Consider the following 18046-nt stretch of genomic DNA (forward strand, 5'->3'; position numbering starts at 1 on the left):
GGCCTCCACCCACACCTCTGTCCATGGGCCCAGAAGACCATTTAATTCCAGCCTGAGTTTCAGCCCCAGTTTGAGCTACACTCTAGGTGCACTGGTCTCCAGACACAACCATAGACATAGTCTTGCCTGTCCATGGACCCTGTACATTTAGACTTGCAGACACACTTCCCAGCTTGATTCTTTGTGAGTAGTACAATGAAATGACACCATGGCCCTCCGAGTCCTAGAGGACTATCTGAGCAAAGGGCCCTTCCATCTTTTTTCAAGTTTTCTCCTTCCCTTAGTCTGTTCATTCAGATGACTCTCACCAGTGCTGCTGTCTCGAGCTTCAGGGAGTAAAAGCTCACCTGTCTTTCCCCAGCCTAATTGTCTCCTTTGCGAATTCTTTAATTGTGTTTATGTCTGTCTTTTTGTATCTACCTACTGAAAATATTTCATAAGATTTTGCCCTGTAGGAAGGCAACCTCATGAGAGACAGCTTGTACTTAGCATGTGGAGCAGGATGTGTCTTTATGAATCTTTATCATCCTTTGCTTTTCTTTGCCTGCAAAGAGGAGAAATCCTCCTGTGCCTGTGTGCAGCCAGTTCTCTGAGGGAAACAGGTGGGAGATGGTGCAAAGGAGCTGTAACATCCAGCTGCAGAGATCAGTGGAGAAGTCTGATGTAAGGAAAAGTGATGGAAGTCCCAGGGGGACAAGAAGAAATGATGGGTTGGGAGGTGAGGAGCAAGGTTGTCCATACAGTGTCAGACCTCAAGGAACTGCTGCTCCTACCATCCAGATCTCTTGAAGAGACACTCTGGATCATTATCACTTGGAGAATGCTGCTATAATCTCTTCACTAAACTAAAAAGGAATTAAATTTGGCCCTTAAAATAAAAAATAATGTTTACTAGGTGCACTTTGAAATCTTCCTCCTTAATTACACTGTGAAAGAGCTCCAATCAGCTCTACAAGTCTTGAAGCATTGAAGAAAATCACAAGAAGGTAAAGAGCTCGTTAGGGCATTTGAGGCTCATTACATGAACCCCAGATACTGAGAGAAGGCTGAACAAACCTCTCAACAAGTCCAAGAAACAAAACCCAAAGTTCCTTGAAGCATTGATTGGCCCCACTGAGGGCCATTACTGACAAAGCCTCCCCAAGGGCTCGTTAAAGCAATAATTGGAGGCCATGATTGCAGGTGGGCAAAGGCCCTGAGCAGGTGGCTGTAATGCTGAGAAAACCCTTTGGTTTGTTTCCTGAAAGAGAAAGGCCAAGCCCTGACACCCAGGCCCTGGCAAGGCACATCCTGAGACCCTCAAATCAACACTTTGTCTCACTGGCCTTGGTGGCAGAGGCAACAGGTACAGAGAAGACAACAAAGACCTCAGTGCTGTTGGACCTTTCAGCCTTGCTAGAGCCCTTGGCCATCTCTACTGCAGGCTGTGCTACACTGTCCCACCCTGCACCTCTTTCTCTTCAGGTTGTTGACAGCCATCTCACTTTCCCAACTCACTCTCACCCTGACATTTTCTATAATGATGTCTCTCTAGTCTTGCCAATCTTGAAACACAACGAAATGGGCTGATCCAGACTCCCTCTGAGTGACCTCTTGCACCAAAAGGCTGCCCTTTGAGGTAGATTTCTTTTATCTCACCTCCACTCTGAACCTTCCAACTGCACTTTGTGGAGGTTTCGTTTCTCTTCCCACTAATAAGAAAAGCTCCATCATCTCTGAAACTGGTTTTCGAGCAGTTGCTGGTTACTACTGTAGTGCCCTGAGCCTTCACTTCACCAGGCTAACAAAGCCCAGGTCCCTCAGCCTCTCCACAGAGATCCCAAACATCATCCTGGCAGATCTCTTCTAGAACTTCCCATCATGAAAGGAAGATCTAATGTTGATGGAAATGCAGAATCATTTATACTGGAAGGGACCTCAGGAGGTCTCTAGGCCAACCTCCTTCTCCCAGCAGGGTCAGCTATGAAGTCAAAGCAGGTTACTCAGGGCTTTATTTGTTTTAGAAGCTCCAAGAAGGAGATGACACAAGCTCTCTGGAAAATCTGCTGCAGTGCTTGAGTGTCTTGAAGGGGAGAAAGTTTTTGCTCTCTTATTTCAGCTGATGCCCATTGACTCTCATCCTCCTATAATGCTCAGTAGCGAAGAACCTGGCTCCATTTGCTTGCTGACATCCAAGAAGATGTGGGAAGGCTGTTATTAGGCCTCCTCAAAGCCTTCTCTTCTCCTGGCTTTGCACCTTTGCAGCATAGGTGGACAAGGGCATCTGGGCTGCATTAGGAAGACCACTGCCAGCAAATTGGTGGAGGTCATCCTTCTCTACTCAGCACTGCTACAATTTTCTCACTGACTTCCCTCAGGATTTTCTGCTATACCCCTCACTCACACTGCAGCCAAAGTTACCCTCCACATCTTCCACCAGTCCTGCCTTGTCTTCTTGTGAAAGACACCCAGGGAGCATTCTCACCTCATCGAGTCAGGGATCACCTTCCACCTTTCCTTTAACTGATGTCTTCTGGCACAGGTCCATGGTCTTTAAAGTCTGCAGTGATTGCCGGGGCTTAAAATTGTGTCCCTTCCCCCAGCTACCAAGAGGACAACTCATCCTCTTCCCAACCTTCCTCAGGCAGTTCAGTGACCATGAAAAAACACCATCATACCCAAAGAGGGGAGTGATCCACCTAACAGTAAACCTGAGCAGACCCAGAACTGTGCTGTGCTCTCCGACCAGCTTGGCCTTCAGGCTGTGCTGTGCAGATCATACTCCTGATTTGCAGAATAAATTGGATTGCAGTAAGAAGCCTGCAGGAAGCTCCCACATGGTATCAGTGATTAGGCCAACTGCATGTCCTTCCCTGTATCTGACACGGCCACAACAAATTCACATGGGAACAGCCTCTGTTGGGGCAGTAGAAAGGATGACTGGAATTTTTTTCCTTGTAATAAATTCTACAAGTGATCACAGGAGCAAAATGGGACAAGCCTTCTACAGACGGATCTGCAGGACTTGCTGCACCAGCTGACTGGACAGAAGGAACCTCACCATGATGTTCCAAGCCACCAGCCTGCTGCTGGCCTTGCAGCTTCTTGCAGGAAAACAACCAAAGCGTGTGCTGCTGTCCCATCAGGTGCTCGGGGAAAGCACATGACAACCACAGCCAGGCCCTCTTCTTGGATGGCCCACCAGGTAATTAGAGAAAGGGATTCCCACAGTCAGTGTGCCGATCAAGTGCCTTCCACAGCCCTATCAGAGCCACTGGCTGATGTGAGCCTAAAACCACATATCCCAGCCACGGTTCAAGGGCTGAACTATCAGCTCCTTCAGCAAGAAGTGACCTCACAGGCCATTTCCCAGCCATGTTCCGGCTGTTGGCCTTTCAACTCGAGAGACAGCAGTGACCTCACAGCCACCTTCCCAGCCTTGTGCCTCCTGCTGGCCCGTGACATGTTGAGGCACTGCTGACCTCACCCCAGCATTCCCACCCATCTCCTCCCTGTGGCCTGTGAGCTGATTGGATGCAGGTAACCTCATGTTCCTCTTCCAACGCCATGCGACTGTTCTGGGAATGCATGACCCTCTTTCTGCCCCAAGGGGCCAAACAGCTTAAGTCAGGTTTGAAAGGGTTGAAGGCGAAGAATTGGAACATGGGAAGACATAGTGGTTAAGTGTTCAGGTTAAGGTTTAGGGATTAGAGCTCGCCTTCCATGATTAGAGATTAGACAAAAGTTTACAGGGAGGTTTGGTGTTTCCTGGGAGTGTCTGGTCAGTGTGAGGGTATGGGCTGCCTTTGGGGATTCAGGTTTTGTTGAGGGTTGGGGTGAGGGCTGTGGTTAAGGCCAATATCTCAATGCAAAGTGTGTGGTCAGGGAATTAGGGTGATCAACAGGGCAAGAGTACAGGAAAGGGATTAGTGTTTGGACTTTGGTTTAGCGATAAATTTTGAGATGAGGGATTAGAGTAGTGGATTCCTTTCCGGGTGCTGGGTAGCATTTACAGGTAGGTTAGAACTTAAGGTTAATGGTTACAAATAACGTAAAGTTTTAGCTGTTCAATGGTGTTTTCTCTCTGGTGTGTTTTCCTGGGCATGTTCTTGAGAACGTCATTAGAGGCAGACCTCAGCCTTCAGACAATGCCCTGAGAAGATCCCCTGGTATGATGGAACCTCTCTTAGGGAGGCCAGCTCTGTCACAGCAGTGCCCGTTGCCTGCCCCTGCCTGCGGTCACAGGGCTGCCACCCCCAGGACTGTGACCAAGCTGCCAGAGAGCTCAGGGCTGACACCAAACCCAAGGGCTCAGAGAGAGTGTGGGAGGGAAAAGAGAGCAGCTCTGGAAGAACAAGTGCTCCCTGGCAGGGCTGCCATGCCAGGACTATCTTCCACTCCACCTCTGCACACAGGAACTGACCCTGCAGCTCTAAAAACATCTTGGAAGAAGCATCTAAGAAAAAAAAATAGTCACTTCAAGGCCTTTTATTTTGTTTAATCGCACAGAGAGATCACGGCTCCTCCTTTACACAGCCACTTAATGACAAAAGAGAAGCAGACAGTGAATTAGAAAGGGGATGGAAATATCGTTACAAGTAAAACACTCCCACTAACACAAAAATACAGATAACAGGCTGGCCTGTAATCAGTTATGTTATAACTGCTATGCAGATGAAGATGGACAGTTTATTACTTCAATTTCCTAATGGCATCCTTGAGGTCCTGGTTCCTCATGCTGTAGATGAGAGGGTTAACTGCTGGAGGAACCACCGAGTACAGAACTGACAGCACCACATCCAGAGATGGGAGAAAATAGAGGGGGGCTTCAGGTAGGCAAACATGGCAGTGCTGACAAACAGTGACCACGGCCAGGTGAGGGAGGCACGTGGAAAAGGCTTTGTGCCGTCCCTGCTCAGAGGGGATCCTCAGCACGGCCCTGAAGATCTGCCATAGGACACCACAATGAACACAAAACACCCAAATGCTAAACAGACACTGACGACAAGAAGCCCAAGTTCCCTGAGGTAGGAGTGTGAGCAGGAGAGCTTGAGGATCTGGGGATTTCACAGAAGAACTGGTCCAGGGCATTGCCGTGGCAGAGGGGCAGTGAAAATGTGCTGGCCGTGTGCAGCACAGCATGGAGAAACCAGTGGCCCAGGCAGCTGCTGCCATGTGGGCACAAGCTCTGCCGCCCAGGAGGGTCCCGTAGTGCAGGGGTTTGCAGATGGCAATGTAGCGGTCGTAGGACATGATGGTCAGAAGATAAACTCTGCTGACATCAAGAAGAGGAAAAAAAGAGCTGGGCAGCACACCCTGAGTAGGAGATGTCTCTGGTGTCCCAGAGGAATTGACCATGGCATTGGGAACAGTGGTGGAGATGGAGCCCAGGTCAAGGAGGGAGAGGTTGAGGAGGAAGAAGTACATGGGGGTGTGGAGTGGTGGTCACAGGCTATGGGTGTGATGATGGGCCGTTTCCCAGGAGGGCAGCCAGGTAGATGCCCAGCAAGAGCCAGAAGGTCAAGAGCTGCAGCTCCCATGTGTCTGCGAATGCCAGGAGGACAAACTGGGTGATGAAGCTGCTGTTGGACATTTGTTCACTCTGGGCATGGGGGCCTGTCGAAAGTGAAGACAACATTGACAAGTTAGGGTAGGCTTCTTCGAGACAGTACTCTGCTGTTTCCAAAAAAATTCCCTCAAAATTACTTCATTCAATTTCCTTCTGTCAGCTGAGGTTTGCTGCTGAGTGAGGGCACTTTCTTGGAAGGGATAGAAATCCTCATCATTGCTCTCAGCCTGAACACTGGTGAGCCCCGAGGAACAGAAGGTCTCCCTCTGCCCTAATACAGAGTCAGGAGAGCTGCTCTGCCCACGAGTGACCTGTGCTTACCACACCTCTCTCTGCTGGAGCATGATCTCACTAACAATGTACTGGAAAAGAAACTGAACTTTTGTGATCTGAGAAGGGCCCAATTTGAAAGTTCGTTACTCCAAACTCTTCTCTCTTTCCTTTCCCCGTACAGCTGAGCAGAGAGTGATCATAGAATCAATAATCATAGAATGGTTTGGGTTGGAAGGGACCTCAAAGATTATCTACTTCCAACCCCCCTGCCATGGGCAGGGACACCCTCCACTACACCAGGTTGCCCAAAGCCTCATCCAACCTGGCCTTGAACACTTCCAGGGATGGGGCAGCCACAGCTTCTCTGGGCAACCTATGCCACTGCCTCACCACCCTCTGAGTGAAAAATTTCTTCCTTATGTCTAATCTAAATCTGCCCTCTTTCAGTTTAATCCATTGCCCCGTGTCCTATCACTACACGCCCTTGTAAAAAGTCCCTCTCCAGCTTTCCTGTAGGCCCCCTTTAGGTACTGGAAGGCTGCAATAAGATCACCCCGGAGCCTTCTCTTCTCCAGGCTGAACAGTCCGGACTTTCTCAGCCTGTCTTCCTTCATAGCAGAGGTTCTCCAGCCCTCGGATCATCTTCGTGGCCTCCTCTGGACTCGCTCCAGCAGCTCCATGTCCTTCTTATGTTGGGACTCCAGAGATGGACACAGTATTCCAGGTGGGATCTCATGAGAGCAGAGCAGAGGGGCAGAATCACCTCCCTCGACCTGCTGGTCACTCTTCTTTGGATGCAGCTGTCCTAGTTTTAGCTGGAACAGAGTTGGCTCTTCTTTTTAGCAGCCAGAGAGCTCCATGTTTTGGTTTCACTCAGAGGCTCGCTCTGAGAAGAATGCTGACAGCAATTTGATGTTTGTGGTTGGACGTGAGACTCCAAGGACTTTTCAGTGTTGGAGTACAGAAGCACGGCGGGATAAGGGGGGAGCATAGTTGGGACAAGGGGGACACGATTCCCCTTGTGATTGGTGTGGAACTTAAGATTGAGGCCAAACTGGCCTATCAGTATTCCATATCATGCAGCGCCATGCCCAGTATAACAGTGATGGGCAGCCGGACAGACGGGCTTTGGCGCTTTGGCTCTTTCGCCGCTTTTGCTCTTCTGCACTTGCTGCGCTGTTGCTCTATTGTTTTTCTTTCTTTTCTCTCTCTCCCAGCACTCCCACTCTCGAGCACTCTCTCTCTCTCTCTCTCTCTCTCTCTCCCCCCTCTCTATTTCGGGGCCTCGCGTTCGTCCGGGATTGCAGCTTCGGACGAGACGGGCTTCGCATACGAGGGGTGGTGAGCACCTACCCTGTGTATTAAATCATCTGTATTAAATTGTTCTTATCTCAACCCACGGGTTTCATGTTTTCTCCTTTAATTCTCTCCCTCATTCCTGGGGCTGGGGAGGATGAGTGACCGGCTGTGTGTGTAGGGGGCGTTCAGCATAACCCACAACAGCAGCCCAGGACACGGTTGGCTTTCTGGGCTGCCAGCGCACAGTGCCGGCTCATGTTGAGCTTCTCACTCACCAGCACTCCCAAGTCCTTCTCCTCAGGGCTGCTCTCAATCCATTCTCCACCCAGCCTGTACTTGCTTGGGATTGCCCCGACCCACATGCAGGACCTTGCACTTGGCCTTGTTGAACTTCATGAGGTTCTCACAGGCCCACCTCTCCAGCCTGTCCATGTCCCTCTGGATGGCATCCCTTCCCTCCAGCATGTCCACAACACCACACAGCTTGGTGTTGTCTGCAAACTTGCTGAGGATGCGCTTGATCCCACTGTCCATGTCGCCAACAAAGATGTTAAATAGCACTGGTCCCAGTACTGACCCCTGAGGAACACCACTCGTCACTGGCCTCCGCGTGGACATTGAACCGTTAACCACAACTCTTTGACCATCCAGCCAATTCCTTTGAACCGTTAACCACAACTCTTTGACCATCCAGCCAATTCCTTATCCACCGAGTGGTCTATCCATCAAAACCATGCCTTTCCAATTTAGAGACAAGGATGTCATGTGGGACAGTATCAAATGCTTTGGATAAGTCCAGGTAGATGATGTCAGTTGCTCTTCCCTGATCCATCAATGCTGTAACCTCATCATAGAAGGTCACCAAATTAGTCAGGCAGGATTTGCCCTTAGTGAAGCCATGTTGGCTGTCAACAGTCACCTCCTTTTTTTGCAGGTGCCTTAGCATAGTCACCAGGAGGATCTGCTCCATGATCTTGCTGGGCACAGAGGTGAGACTGACTGGCCTGTAGTTCCCTGGGTCTTCTTTTTTCCCTTTTTAAAGATGGGGGCTATGTTTCCCCTTTTCCAGTCATTGGGAACTTCACCAGATTGCCACAACTTCTGAAATATGATGGACAGTGGCTTAGCAACTTCATCTGCCAGTTCCCTCCGGACCCACGGATGCACCTCATCAGGTCCCATGGACTTGTCCACCTTCAGGTTCGATGATCTCAGAACTGGTCTTCTCCTACAGTGGGCGGTTCTTCATTCTCCCAGTCCCTGCCTTTGCCTTCTGACTTGGGCTGTGCAGCTGGAGCTCGTGCAGTGAAGACTGAGGCAAAGAAGTCCTTGAGAACCTCAGACTTCTCCATATCCCGGTAGCCAGGTCCCCCGTTTCCTTCCAGAGAGGGCCAACATTTTCCCTAGATCTCTTTTTATCACTGACATATCTATAGATGTTTTTCTTGATGCAGAGGAGTGGCCTGGCTCTCTGTGCCTGGAGCTCTCCCTGCCGGGGCTGTTTCTCTGTCCCCAGGTCTCCTCCCTGTCAGTGCTCACAGACCCCATCCCACCCGCTGTGTGCTCAGCTCTGCCCTGCAGACCCCTTCTGCAGCCGGCACTGCCCAGGGGCATCTCTGGGTGTGCAGGGGCTGAGGAGTAGTCAGATAAGCACTGATGCTGCAAGCAAAGGTGATGATGGTGCTGCCTGTAGGTAGAGTGTGGGGGAAGGCACTTATGGGCTTCTGACAGATCTGTTGATCCCTCAGTGTAATGGTTCAAGAGTCTCAGAGACTTATTCAGTCTTGACAGCATGTTTCCCCTATGCCTTGGAAGAAAGCTGAGATCACAGACCCAGGAAAAGTCTTCATCTTTAAGAAGATGAATGTCAAATGCTTTGACATTTCTCATGAGATGCTGCCTCTGCCAATGTCCTGGGGTGATCAGGATCTGTGAGCAGTCCTGACCCACACAGCACCCTCTCAACAGCAGAAGGACCCTACCCTGCCCTGACTGCGGTCACCCATTCCACCCACACTTCTCCCCACAGTGCCGTGGGGAGCTCCCCGCGCAGCTGAGTGCTGACCCTGGCAGGCGGCAGAGTCCCTGCCCCAGCACACAGCCCCTGGGGTGCAGGGACCCTGCTGGGAAGGACAGCCCTGGGCACCCCTGGCTGCACACCCACCTTCACACCCTGCAGCCGTCCCTGGAGAAGGCAGCCGTCATGCCCTGTCCCTCTGATGATGCAGCAGGGCAGCCCTGCTCTGGAGCGTGTCCTCCTCCTCCATAGAAGAGAGAGATCCCACAGGCTGTGGCTGTTCCAGCTTCACACGATCCCTCCCCGAACTGCAGCTGCCCTGCCCCGCACCCAGAGACTTGCTGTGTCGTGGGCTGCAAACAGTTCTCCTCTTTTGAGCTCCCAGCATCTCCTGAGTCCTGACTGCCTTTACCCTCTCTCCACCTCCCCCCTCTCCCCTGGGTGCCCGCAGGCAGTGCCCCCAGCCCTGCTCCTGGGCACAGCTGTCTCTCTGCAGCGCTGCCCGCTTGCCAGGAGCTCCCTCCATCCCAGGAGCCCGGCCCAGCTCAGCAGCACAGGACCAGCCCAGACATTTTAATGACCCCTCTGGTGGGTTTGGTGCTGACTCCAGGAACCTCAGACAGAGGAAGTTGCAGGCGCTTCTCAGAAAACCAAAGTCAGAGGCAAACTCCAAAGTTTCTTGCAGTGTTAATGGATCCCCCTGAGGACCATCACTGACAAAGCCTCCCCAGGTGCTGGTTACAGCAGAAAACTGGAGGCAGAGATGACAGGTAGGCAAAGGCAAGGAAAAGGTGGAACAGATCCAGAGTAAACCTGGATGTGCTGCCTTGAGCCAAAGGGCCAAGTAGTGACTCCCAGCCCCTGGGAAGGGATCCTGTCCTTCACACAGTGCTCAGGGATCTTCGTGGGGCACTGTGATGTGAGGATGTGCAATGTCAGCTGCAGGACTATGAAACAACTCCTCCCAGGCTCTCTGGGATCAAAATCCGTAGGTTTTTATACACTTCTTTTGTTGAATCATCGTTACAGAAGTTCTTTTACTAAAATTGCATATTATTTTTGCTCTCAAATTTGACCTCTAAAATGATTGGTTTCACTAGTTACATCACCTTATCAGTATTCCTACCCTATAACAAACGTGGGTTAATTCTACTTATTTTTACTGATTACAATCCTTGCTATTCAAATCAAGATGGGAAGGGGTAACGAAGGGGGGTTTCAAGCAGAGCTGGTGTCCGTGACCACTTCATTTGTTTCTTAATCCAATAAAAGATCTCCCAGTGGTTGGCTGGTGAGAACTCCATGGTTCTCTGGCTTAAAACAACACACACAGAAATTCAGCAGCGGGCTGGCAGGGTCTTTATGGTCCTTGGTTTAAAACATCCAGTAATTTCTAGTGAGGCCTCTATAGTTACTTATAAACTTAACAATCCAAACTTACTCATTTTACTTTTCAGTTTTTCTATCTGACTTTTCTATTTGATTATTTTGTCAAAGTTTTGTAACATTTCCCCCCTTTGAAAGTTTTGAAAATCATTTCAATAAATTCATCTTAATGCTTAAAGTTGTAGCACTTCATTCACTGTGTGCTGGTGGGAGCCTTGGGATTGATTCTGTTTCATCCTGCTGTCTGGCCACTGCCTGGATAATCATCTGATTAAATGCAGTCTTGTTATTTAACTGTTTTTTGAAAAAATAACAAATCAAAATAATCACCGAAAATATTATTAATAAGACAATTGCAGTGCTAATTAATTATTTTTTCCAAGAACTCAAATTCCATCCTAATCTGTTAATTTTATCTATCCAACTTTCTTGCTGAAGTTCTTGAGTGCCTTCCTCTACTTTCTCTGGTAAGTCTGAGTCATGTTCCATCTTACCATGGTCCCGGGCAAAACAGACTGGGCTTTCTTAAAGCAAAACATTTTATTAACAGTTACTTAAAAAGGACAAAGGGAAACAAAACCGGTTACTTGAGAGGACAGAGAGAAAACAAGGCCAGATCTTAAAAACACCCCTCCCCCTTCCTTTTCCTCCCGGCTCTACCTCCTCCCCAGCGGCGCAGGGGGCAGGGAATGGGGGTGCAGGTCAGTTCATCCATGGTGTTCCTGCCGCTCCTTTCTTAAAGAGCAGAGTCCTTACACACTTTTCCCCTGCTCCAGTGGATCCCCTACGCACAAGGAAAATCCACAGACTTCTCCAGAGTGAGTCCCGCTCCATCCTCACTGACCTGCTGTCGATGCGGCTGTTTCTCTCAGATCTCAGTCCTCTCCGGTGAACTCAGCCCAGTGGGCACCCTGGGAGTGGGGTGCCCCCGAGTTCCCCAGCCGGCTCGCCGCCGCCATTCTCCGTGGGCGCACCGGCCCGACGCAGGCAGCTGCCCGGCCGGGAGCCAGGGAGCGGGGGCAGTGCCCTCCTCCCTTCTCTGCTCGATCCTGGGCGAAGCACCTTTTCCGGTTCCTTGTCCTGACTTAAATAGGGCAATTCGCAGAGGCGCCCTATTGGCTCAACCCGAGGGGGATGGGGGTCCGATCTGGTGGCCAGAACCGGGTCTGACCCAGCTCCAAAACTGGCGAAGTCACAGGGAGCAAAACCCCTCTCCTGCCACCAGAACCCCTTTACATCAACCCATCACAATTATTATTTTTCTTTCCTATTTGGCCTGTGTAGGGACTTGAACTTTTACTGCAAAGATTTTATAGTCTGATTTTCCATATCTTAACCACAAAAATATTGACCTTCATTTACTTCTGCATCTAACTTTAAACATATTTTTAATCTTTTTTTTTTTCCCCCAATTCACCTGCAATTTGTCTATATTAAAGTCAGGAATTTGAGTAAAATTATATTTCAGTTTTAATGAATTTTCATATTACACTGATACTTCCTGTTGTTCTATTTTCATCTCGAACCAGGCTCCCACTAACATTAATCTTCACTACAGTATTCATTTTCTAAAATTTCAGAATGGTGGGCAAAATTAAACATATTTCAAAGGCAATTTTAAGGTCTCGGGATCCCTATTCACAATTTTCCACAAATGGTGGAGCTTTCTTTACTCTTGTGTCGTGTATTCAAGTATCCGATTCAGCAGTCTTGACGGCGGTGAAGGCAATCAGCAGTGCTTGAAAAGGTCCCTTCCAATCTTCTTGAAGAGGTTCAGAAGTCCACGTTTTCACACAGGCATAATCTCCTGTTTGGAAATCGTGCACTGGATTCTCCAAAGACAGAGGTTTTGCTCTATACAGCCACACCCTGAAGCACAGTTAGAGTCTTTCCTAAAGAAAGCAGATAGTTATATATGTATCTCGTTTTCTTTTTAAATGCATATTCAAATTTTGGCTCATAAGGGGACTCCTAAGGTTTTCCATACAATAATTCACATGGACTGACTAATGTTCCACTTTTTGGTTGAACTCTAATTCATAAAAGGGCTAGTGGAGTGCCTGAGGTCATCTCAAATTAGTTTTGGGGTTTTGTTGTTTTTGTTTTTGCATATTTTATTAATTTGTCTTTTCAATGTTTGATTAATTCTTTCTACCTTCCCACTAGATTGCAGTCTCCAAGGTGTGTGTAAATCTCAAGTAATTTCCAAAATTTTATTAAAACCCTGTACTATTTTTGCAATGAAATGTGAATTTCTATCCAAGGAAATTCCAGTGGGTGCCCCGAATCTCGGGATAATTTCTTGCAGTAGCCACTGAATGACTTCCTTTGCTTGGTTGGTTCGACAGGGAAAAGCTTCCGGCTGTCCTGTAAAAGTGTCAGCCCCTGCCAGAATGTATCGATACCCAGGTTGCCGGGGTAGTTCTGAAAAATCTACTTGCCAGTAATCTCCTGGTTCCATTCCCGTTTCAATATTCCCAATTGAACTTTTCTCTTTATAACTGATTGTTTTTCAAACATATCTCACATTTTGCGGTTCTCATTTTAGCTATTTCTAGCGTTTTTATTGAGACTGTGTCTCAAGAGAGCTACCAATGCTTCTGCTCTCCAGTGACATTCCTTATGGTTTTTTTTGTATTATTTCTCATTAAAGATGGTGGGATTACTACTTGACTTGTTATTGTCATCCACCATCCTGTCAAATTTTCTTTGTATTTAGTAACTTTCTTTAATTTTTCATTTTCTTCTGAGTATTTAGGTTTATCTCTTGGTAAGGTAATAGTTTTAGTAGGAATTAATGCCATTTGTAAAACATTTCTTTTTTGCAATTTCCCTTGCAGTTCCATCTGCTAAATTATTTCTTATAATTATTTTGTTGGTTTTTTTTTTTTTTTTGACTGGTGTGCTTTACTGTGCATGATTATTATCTTAGTCGTCTTCTGAACTGCTCATGTTAATTGTAAAATTTCTTCCTTATATTTGATGTTTGTTCTTTGAGAGGATAGTAATCCTCTTTCTTTCTGTAGGATTCCATGGACATGTACTACACCAAACGCATATTTTGAATCAGTCCAAATATTTACTTTCATTTTCTCGCTTAGTTCTAATGTCTGCTCAAAGCTATCAGCTCTGCTTTTTGAGCTGAAATTGTACAAGGTAACAAATTTGGGTTTATAACAGAATTTTCAATTGTCACTGCTTATCCTGTGTAACGAATTATGGCATCCAATTATTATCACCCAGCTGGCTTGAATCTTTCTTCAGACCTGATGAAACTAAGGATGAAGCATGTTCCTTCAGATCCAGTAAGGATGGCTCTTTCTCTGTGAGATCTCCTTGTAAAACGCTGACTTTCTCTTTCAGAACCTTAATGTCTTTTTTGTAGTTGTCGATCTCTTCTTGTTTTTCTTGTTCATCTCTGTCACGTTGCTCCTTCAGGCACTCAATGGTCCTTTCTTTTTCTGCCAGTGCTTCTTCCAGCATGGTCAAGGCAGTGTCAGTGTTTGTGGTGTCAGCCTGCAAGGATTTCACCCGATCCTTTAAACTGCTCATTTGCTTCTCCTTGTCTCTTAACTGTTCTTGAAGGTTTTCAGTCTTCTTCTGAAGAACATTAACTTTGTGTTCCTTCACCTCTAACATGTCCTTGAGGTCATGGATCTCTCCTGCTTGAGTCCCCTTCTCCTCTGCCATCTCCTGAATCTGCTTTGTCTTCTTCAGAGGAGGGCCAAAGATGATAAGAGGGCTGGAGCACCTTTCCTATGAGGACAGGCTGAAAGAGTTGGGGCTGTTCAGCCTGGAGAAGAGGAGGCTCCGGGTGACCTTATAGCGGTCTTCCAGTACCTCAAGGGGGCCTACAAGAAAGATGGGGAGAGGCTGTTCAGGAGGGCCTGTTGTGATAGGACAAGGGGTAATGGTTTTAAAATAGAGGGAGGTAGATTCAGGTTGGATATTAGGAAAAAATTTTTTACCATGAGAGTTGTAGAACACTGGAACAGGTTGCCCAGAGAGGTGGGGATGCTCCATCCCTGGAGACATTCAAGGCCCAGTTGGACGAGGCCCTGAGCAACCTGATCTAGTTGGAGATATCCCTGTTCCTTGCAGGGGGTTGGACTAGATGGCCTTTGAAGGTCCCTTCCAGCCCTAACGATTCTATGATTCTATGATTCTTATTTAGCATAGTCTCTTTCTCTTCCAGACGTAATCGTAAAGCATCCACCTCTGTCTGTAGGATGGCAGCTCTTCGCTCTTTAGCTGTAAGAGACTCTTTCAGAACTTCAATATGCTGCTTGCTGTCAGAGAACTGATTTGTGAGGGTCTCCAGCTTCGTCTGCAAGGCCAGTAACTCGATGTCTTTGCGGGACAGCTCCTGTTTCTCCTGACCAATCTCGGCCTGAAGACCAGCCACTCTTTTTTTCAGGTCCTCCCCTTGAGCCTCTTTGGCACTTAGCTCTTCTTTCAGTTGCTCTACCTTATTTTTCATAAATTTGGAATGACTGCGGTACACCTCCATTTGCTTCATTTCTTCTTCACGTTCCTCTGTGCTCAGAGCTCCATTTGACTTCAACATCTGAATCTCCTCTTCCAAATCCCGGAGGCCACACTCCATGGAAGAAATCTTTGAATCCTTCATCTCAATAACAGTTTGCAGAGCCTTTGTCTTGGCCGTGTCAGGAGCATTTTCAAATCGACGATGGATTTCCTCTCTCAGCATGTTGTTTTCTTTCCTTCTGTTCAAGAAGGCTCTCCAAGTGGTGCACGTGCATCTCTGCCTCAGCCAACCGTCTTGTTCACTCATGATCCTCTTTGGTGGCTTTTGCGGACAGACCTTTATCCTGCAGCATCTCCAGCAGCTTTTTGATGGACTCGTCACGTGCATTTAAGGTCTGTTTCTGCGTCTCAATGCGCAGTTCCATCTCTTCTAAGGTTTTCCGTAGCAGGAAGAGTTCCTCGGCCTGGCGTTCGTTCTGCATGAAGTTGTTGGAAGTTTTCCTCTGTCAGGTCTGCCACAAAGGGCTCACTGGTTCTCGTGCTGCTGTCCTGCTGGAAGAGCTGGTACAGGTCCCGCTGGATCTGAAGCTCATCTTGGAGAGCCTGGATAGTCATCTGCATATGCTGGTTTTCTTTTGCAAAACTCTGTACTGCTCCTTCCAAATGGTGATTTTTGAAGCTTCATCTTTCCTCAGAGCTCTCTCCTTTTTTAGCTCAGGACTCCAGAAGGTCTTGATGCTGTTCATGAAAGAACTCAGCTTGCTTTCTTTCACCTCCACATCCTTGCGCAGCAGATCGTTTTCCCCCAACGCTTCCTTGAGTTGCGTCTGCAGATCCATTATTGTGTTATCCCTGGCCTGACGCAGCGAGTGAGGCACGGTGGATGCCATGCTCACTGGAGGGAGGTGGTGCTCTCCAAATGCAATAGTATCACTGGCAACTCCACTACTGGCAATGTTAGAGCTGCAGCCCAGGCTGGTGAGCAACAACTGGTGACCCCGACGTGATACGTCTGAGAGACCCCGGACCCCGACTCCCTCACTGGAGCCAGAGCCCGAGCCAGAGCCAGAGCCAAAAGAGCCGGAGCCAGAGCTGGAGCCAGGGTCAGAGCGAGAGTCCTTTGGTGAAGAGGTAAAGCTGCAAGCCCCACATGGCATTCGCGGGAGGGAAGCGTGCTGGAGTCGGAATGAATGAACTGGGTCTCTGCTCACCGCAAAGCCTTCTTGAAAACTTTGAAAACAAAAACTGTAAAACAAAAAGGGGAATTATGGCATCCAATTATTATTACCCAGCTGGCTTGAATTGAATATAATTAACTAATTAACTAAGGTATAGACCCTGCCTACAAAAGGCAGGCCATTTCCTCCTGACTGTGGAAGATGCAACAGCATCCTTAGAGCTGCAGCCCAGGCTGGTGAGCAACAACGCATTCCATTTTCCACGAAGCTCCTGCCATCTGTGTACAGCTCCCAATCAGAATTTTCCAGCGGTGTGTCCTTTAAGTCCTCTCAGCTGGAACACGTGGTCGATAGTTGCCAGTCATGTTCTGTTTGTCCTTCTTCCTGTGCAGAGCTTAAAAAGACTGCAGGGTCGATGAGGTTAGTTGTTTTCAAAATTACATCATCCTGCTCTGTCAGGACTACTTGGTATTCCACCACCCTACTAGGGGGTAGCCAATGGCCCCTCTTGTTCTAACACGGTCATTACCATCTGTGGCACATACGCCATTCCTGTTCTTCCCACAGTCAGTTTCCAGCCTCTGGCACGAGCATCACTGTCGCAGCGACTGCTCGGAGGCGAGTAGGGCACCCCCTGCTTACGGTGTCCAGTGGTTTGGAGAAACATCCAGCTGGTCTTTTCCAGCTCCCCATCTTCTGGGTCAGCACTCCGAGGGTGACACGTTGCCTTTCCTGAACAAACAACTGGAAATCTTTGGTTCATCAGTCTGGGAGCCCCAGTGCTGGTGCCGCCATCAAGGCCTGTTTTAGTTCCCAAAAGGCCCTTTGTTGTTCCGGCCCCGTACAAACGGTACCACCTTCTGGGCCTCGTACGAGGGTTGAGCTGTCAGACCGTAATTCCTGATCCAGGCACCTCCCAGCCATTCCCAAGAAGGCTCTCAGTCCATGGACATTTCTTGGCTCAGAGACAACCCAGATTGCTTCTTTATGGTCTGTTCCCAACTGTCATTGTCCTTTGGAGATTTCAAATCCCAGATATATCACAGTCTGGTTCGCTGTCTGAGCTTTATTTTAGACATTTTATACCCATTTAGTCCAAGAAAATTTAAAAGGTCTGTTGTTACCTTTCTACACGTTGATCTTTCTTCAGTAGCGATCGGGATGTTGTCCACATATTGCAGAAGCAGATGGCCAGGTTTTGGGTCTGTGTCATTTTGTTTCCATCGTTCAAGTTCCTTTGCCAGTTAGTTTCCGAAAATTGTTGGACTATTCTTGAATCCTTGTGGTAGTCTCGTCCATGTTAACTGCATTTTTCATCCCGTCTGTGGATTTTCCCACTCAAAAGCAAACAGTTTCTGACTTTCCTTTTCCAAGGGTAGACAAAAAAAGCATATTTTACATCAAGCACTGGAAACCACTGATCATTTTCTCTCCGCGCTGTTCAAAGCGTACCTGGATTTGCAACTACAGGATGTGTGTCTTTAACTCTCTGATATATGGCCCCTAAGTCCTGAACCAATCTCTATTCTCCTGAGGGTTTCCTTCCTGGTGAAACTGGAGTATTATATTCTGATTCACATTCTTCAAGAACCCCATATTCCAAAAATTTATCAATTAATTTCTGAACTCCTTGTCTGATCTCAGGTTTAACTGGATACTGTTGGATTCTTACTGGCTTTGCCTGTTCTTTCAATTCTATTTTCACGGGCTGCGCTGGCTGGGATTTCCCAGGTCGGTCTGTGTTCCAGACCGCGGATATGACAGCCTCATCTATTCCTTGTGGGATTTCTCCTTTGGCTTTTTCTTGTATCATCAATGTTTCCCCTGGTTTGGACTCTGGAATTTTTAAAAGGATTT

General features: G+C 47.9%; 1 protein-coding gene across 1 annotated transcript; it reads right to left on the reverse strand.

The window, feature by feature from the left end:
• Nucleotides 1–5431: 5431 nt before the first annotated feature.
• Nucleotides 5432–16739, reverse strand: LOC147526010 (ELKS/Rab6-interacting/CAST family member 1-like). The gene is given in 8 exon segments (XM_086630591.1): nt 5432–5595; nt 13051–13091; nt 13771–14237; nt 14692–15247; nt 15249–15485; nt 15487–15646; nt 15649–16000; nt 16719–16739. Coding segments are annotated over 8 exon segments (1998 nt in total).
• Nucleotides 16740–18046: the final 1307 nt, after the last annotated feature.

The sequence above is a fragment of the Tauraco erythrolophus genome, unplaced genomic scaffold (genome assembly GCF_009769465.1).
Source record: "Tauraco erythrolophus isolate bTauEry1 unplaced genomic scaffold, bTauEry1.pri scaffold_40_arrow_ctg1, whole genome shotgun sequence".
Classification (NCBI taxonomy): Eukaryota; Metazoa; Chordata; class Aves; order Musophagiformes; family Musophagidae; genus Tauraco; species Tauraco erythrolophus.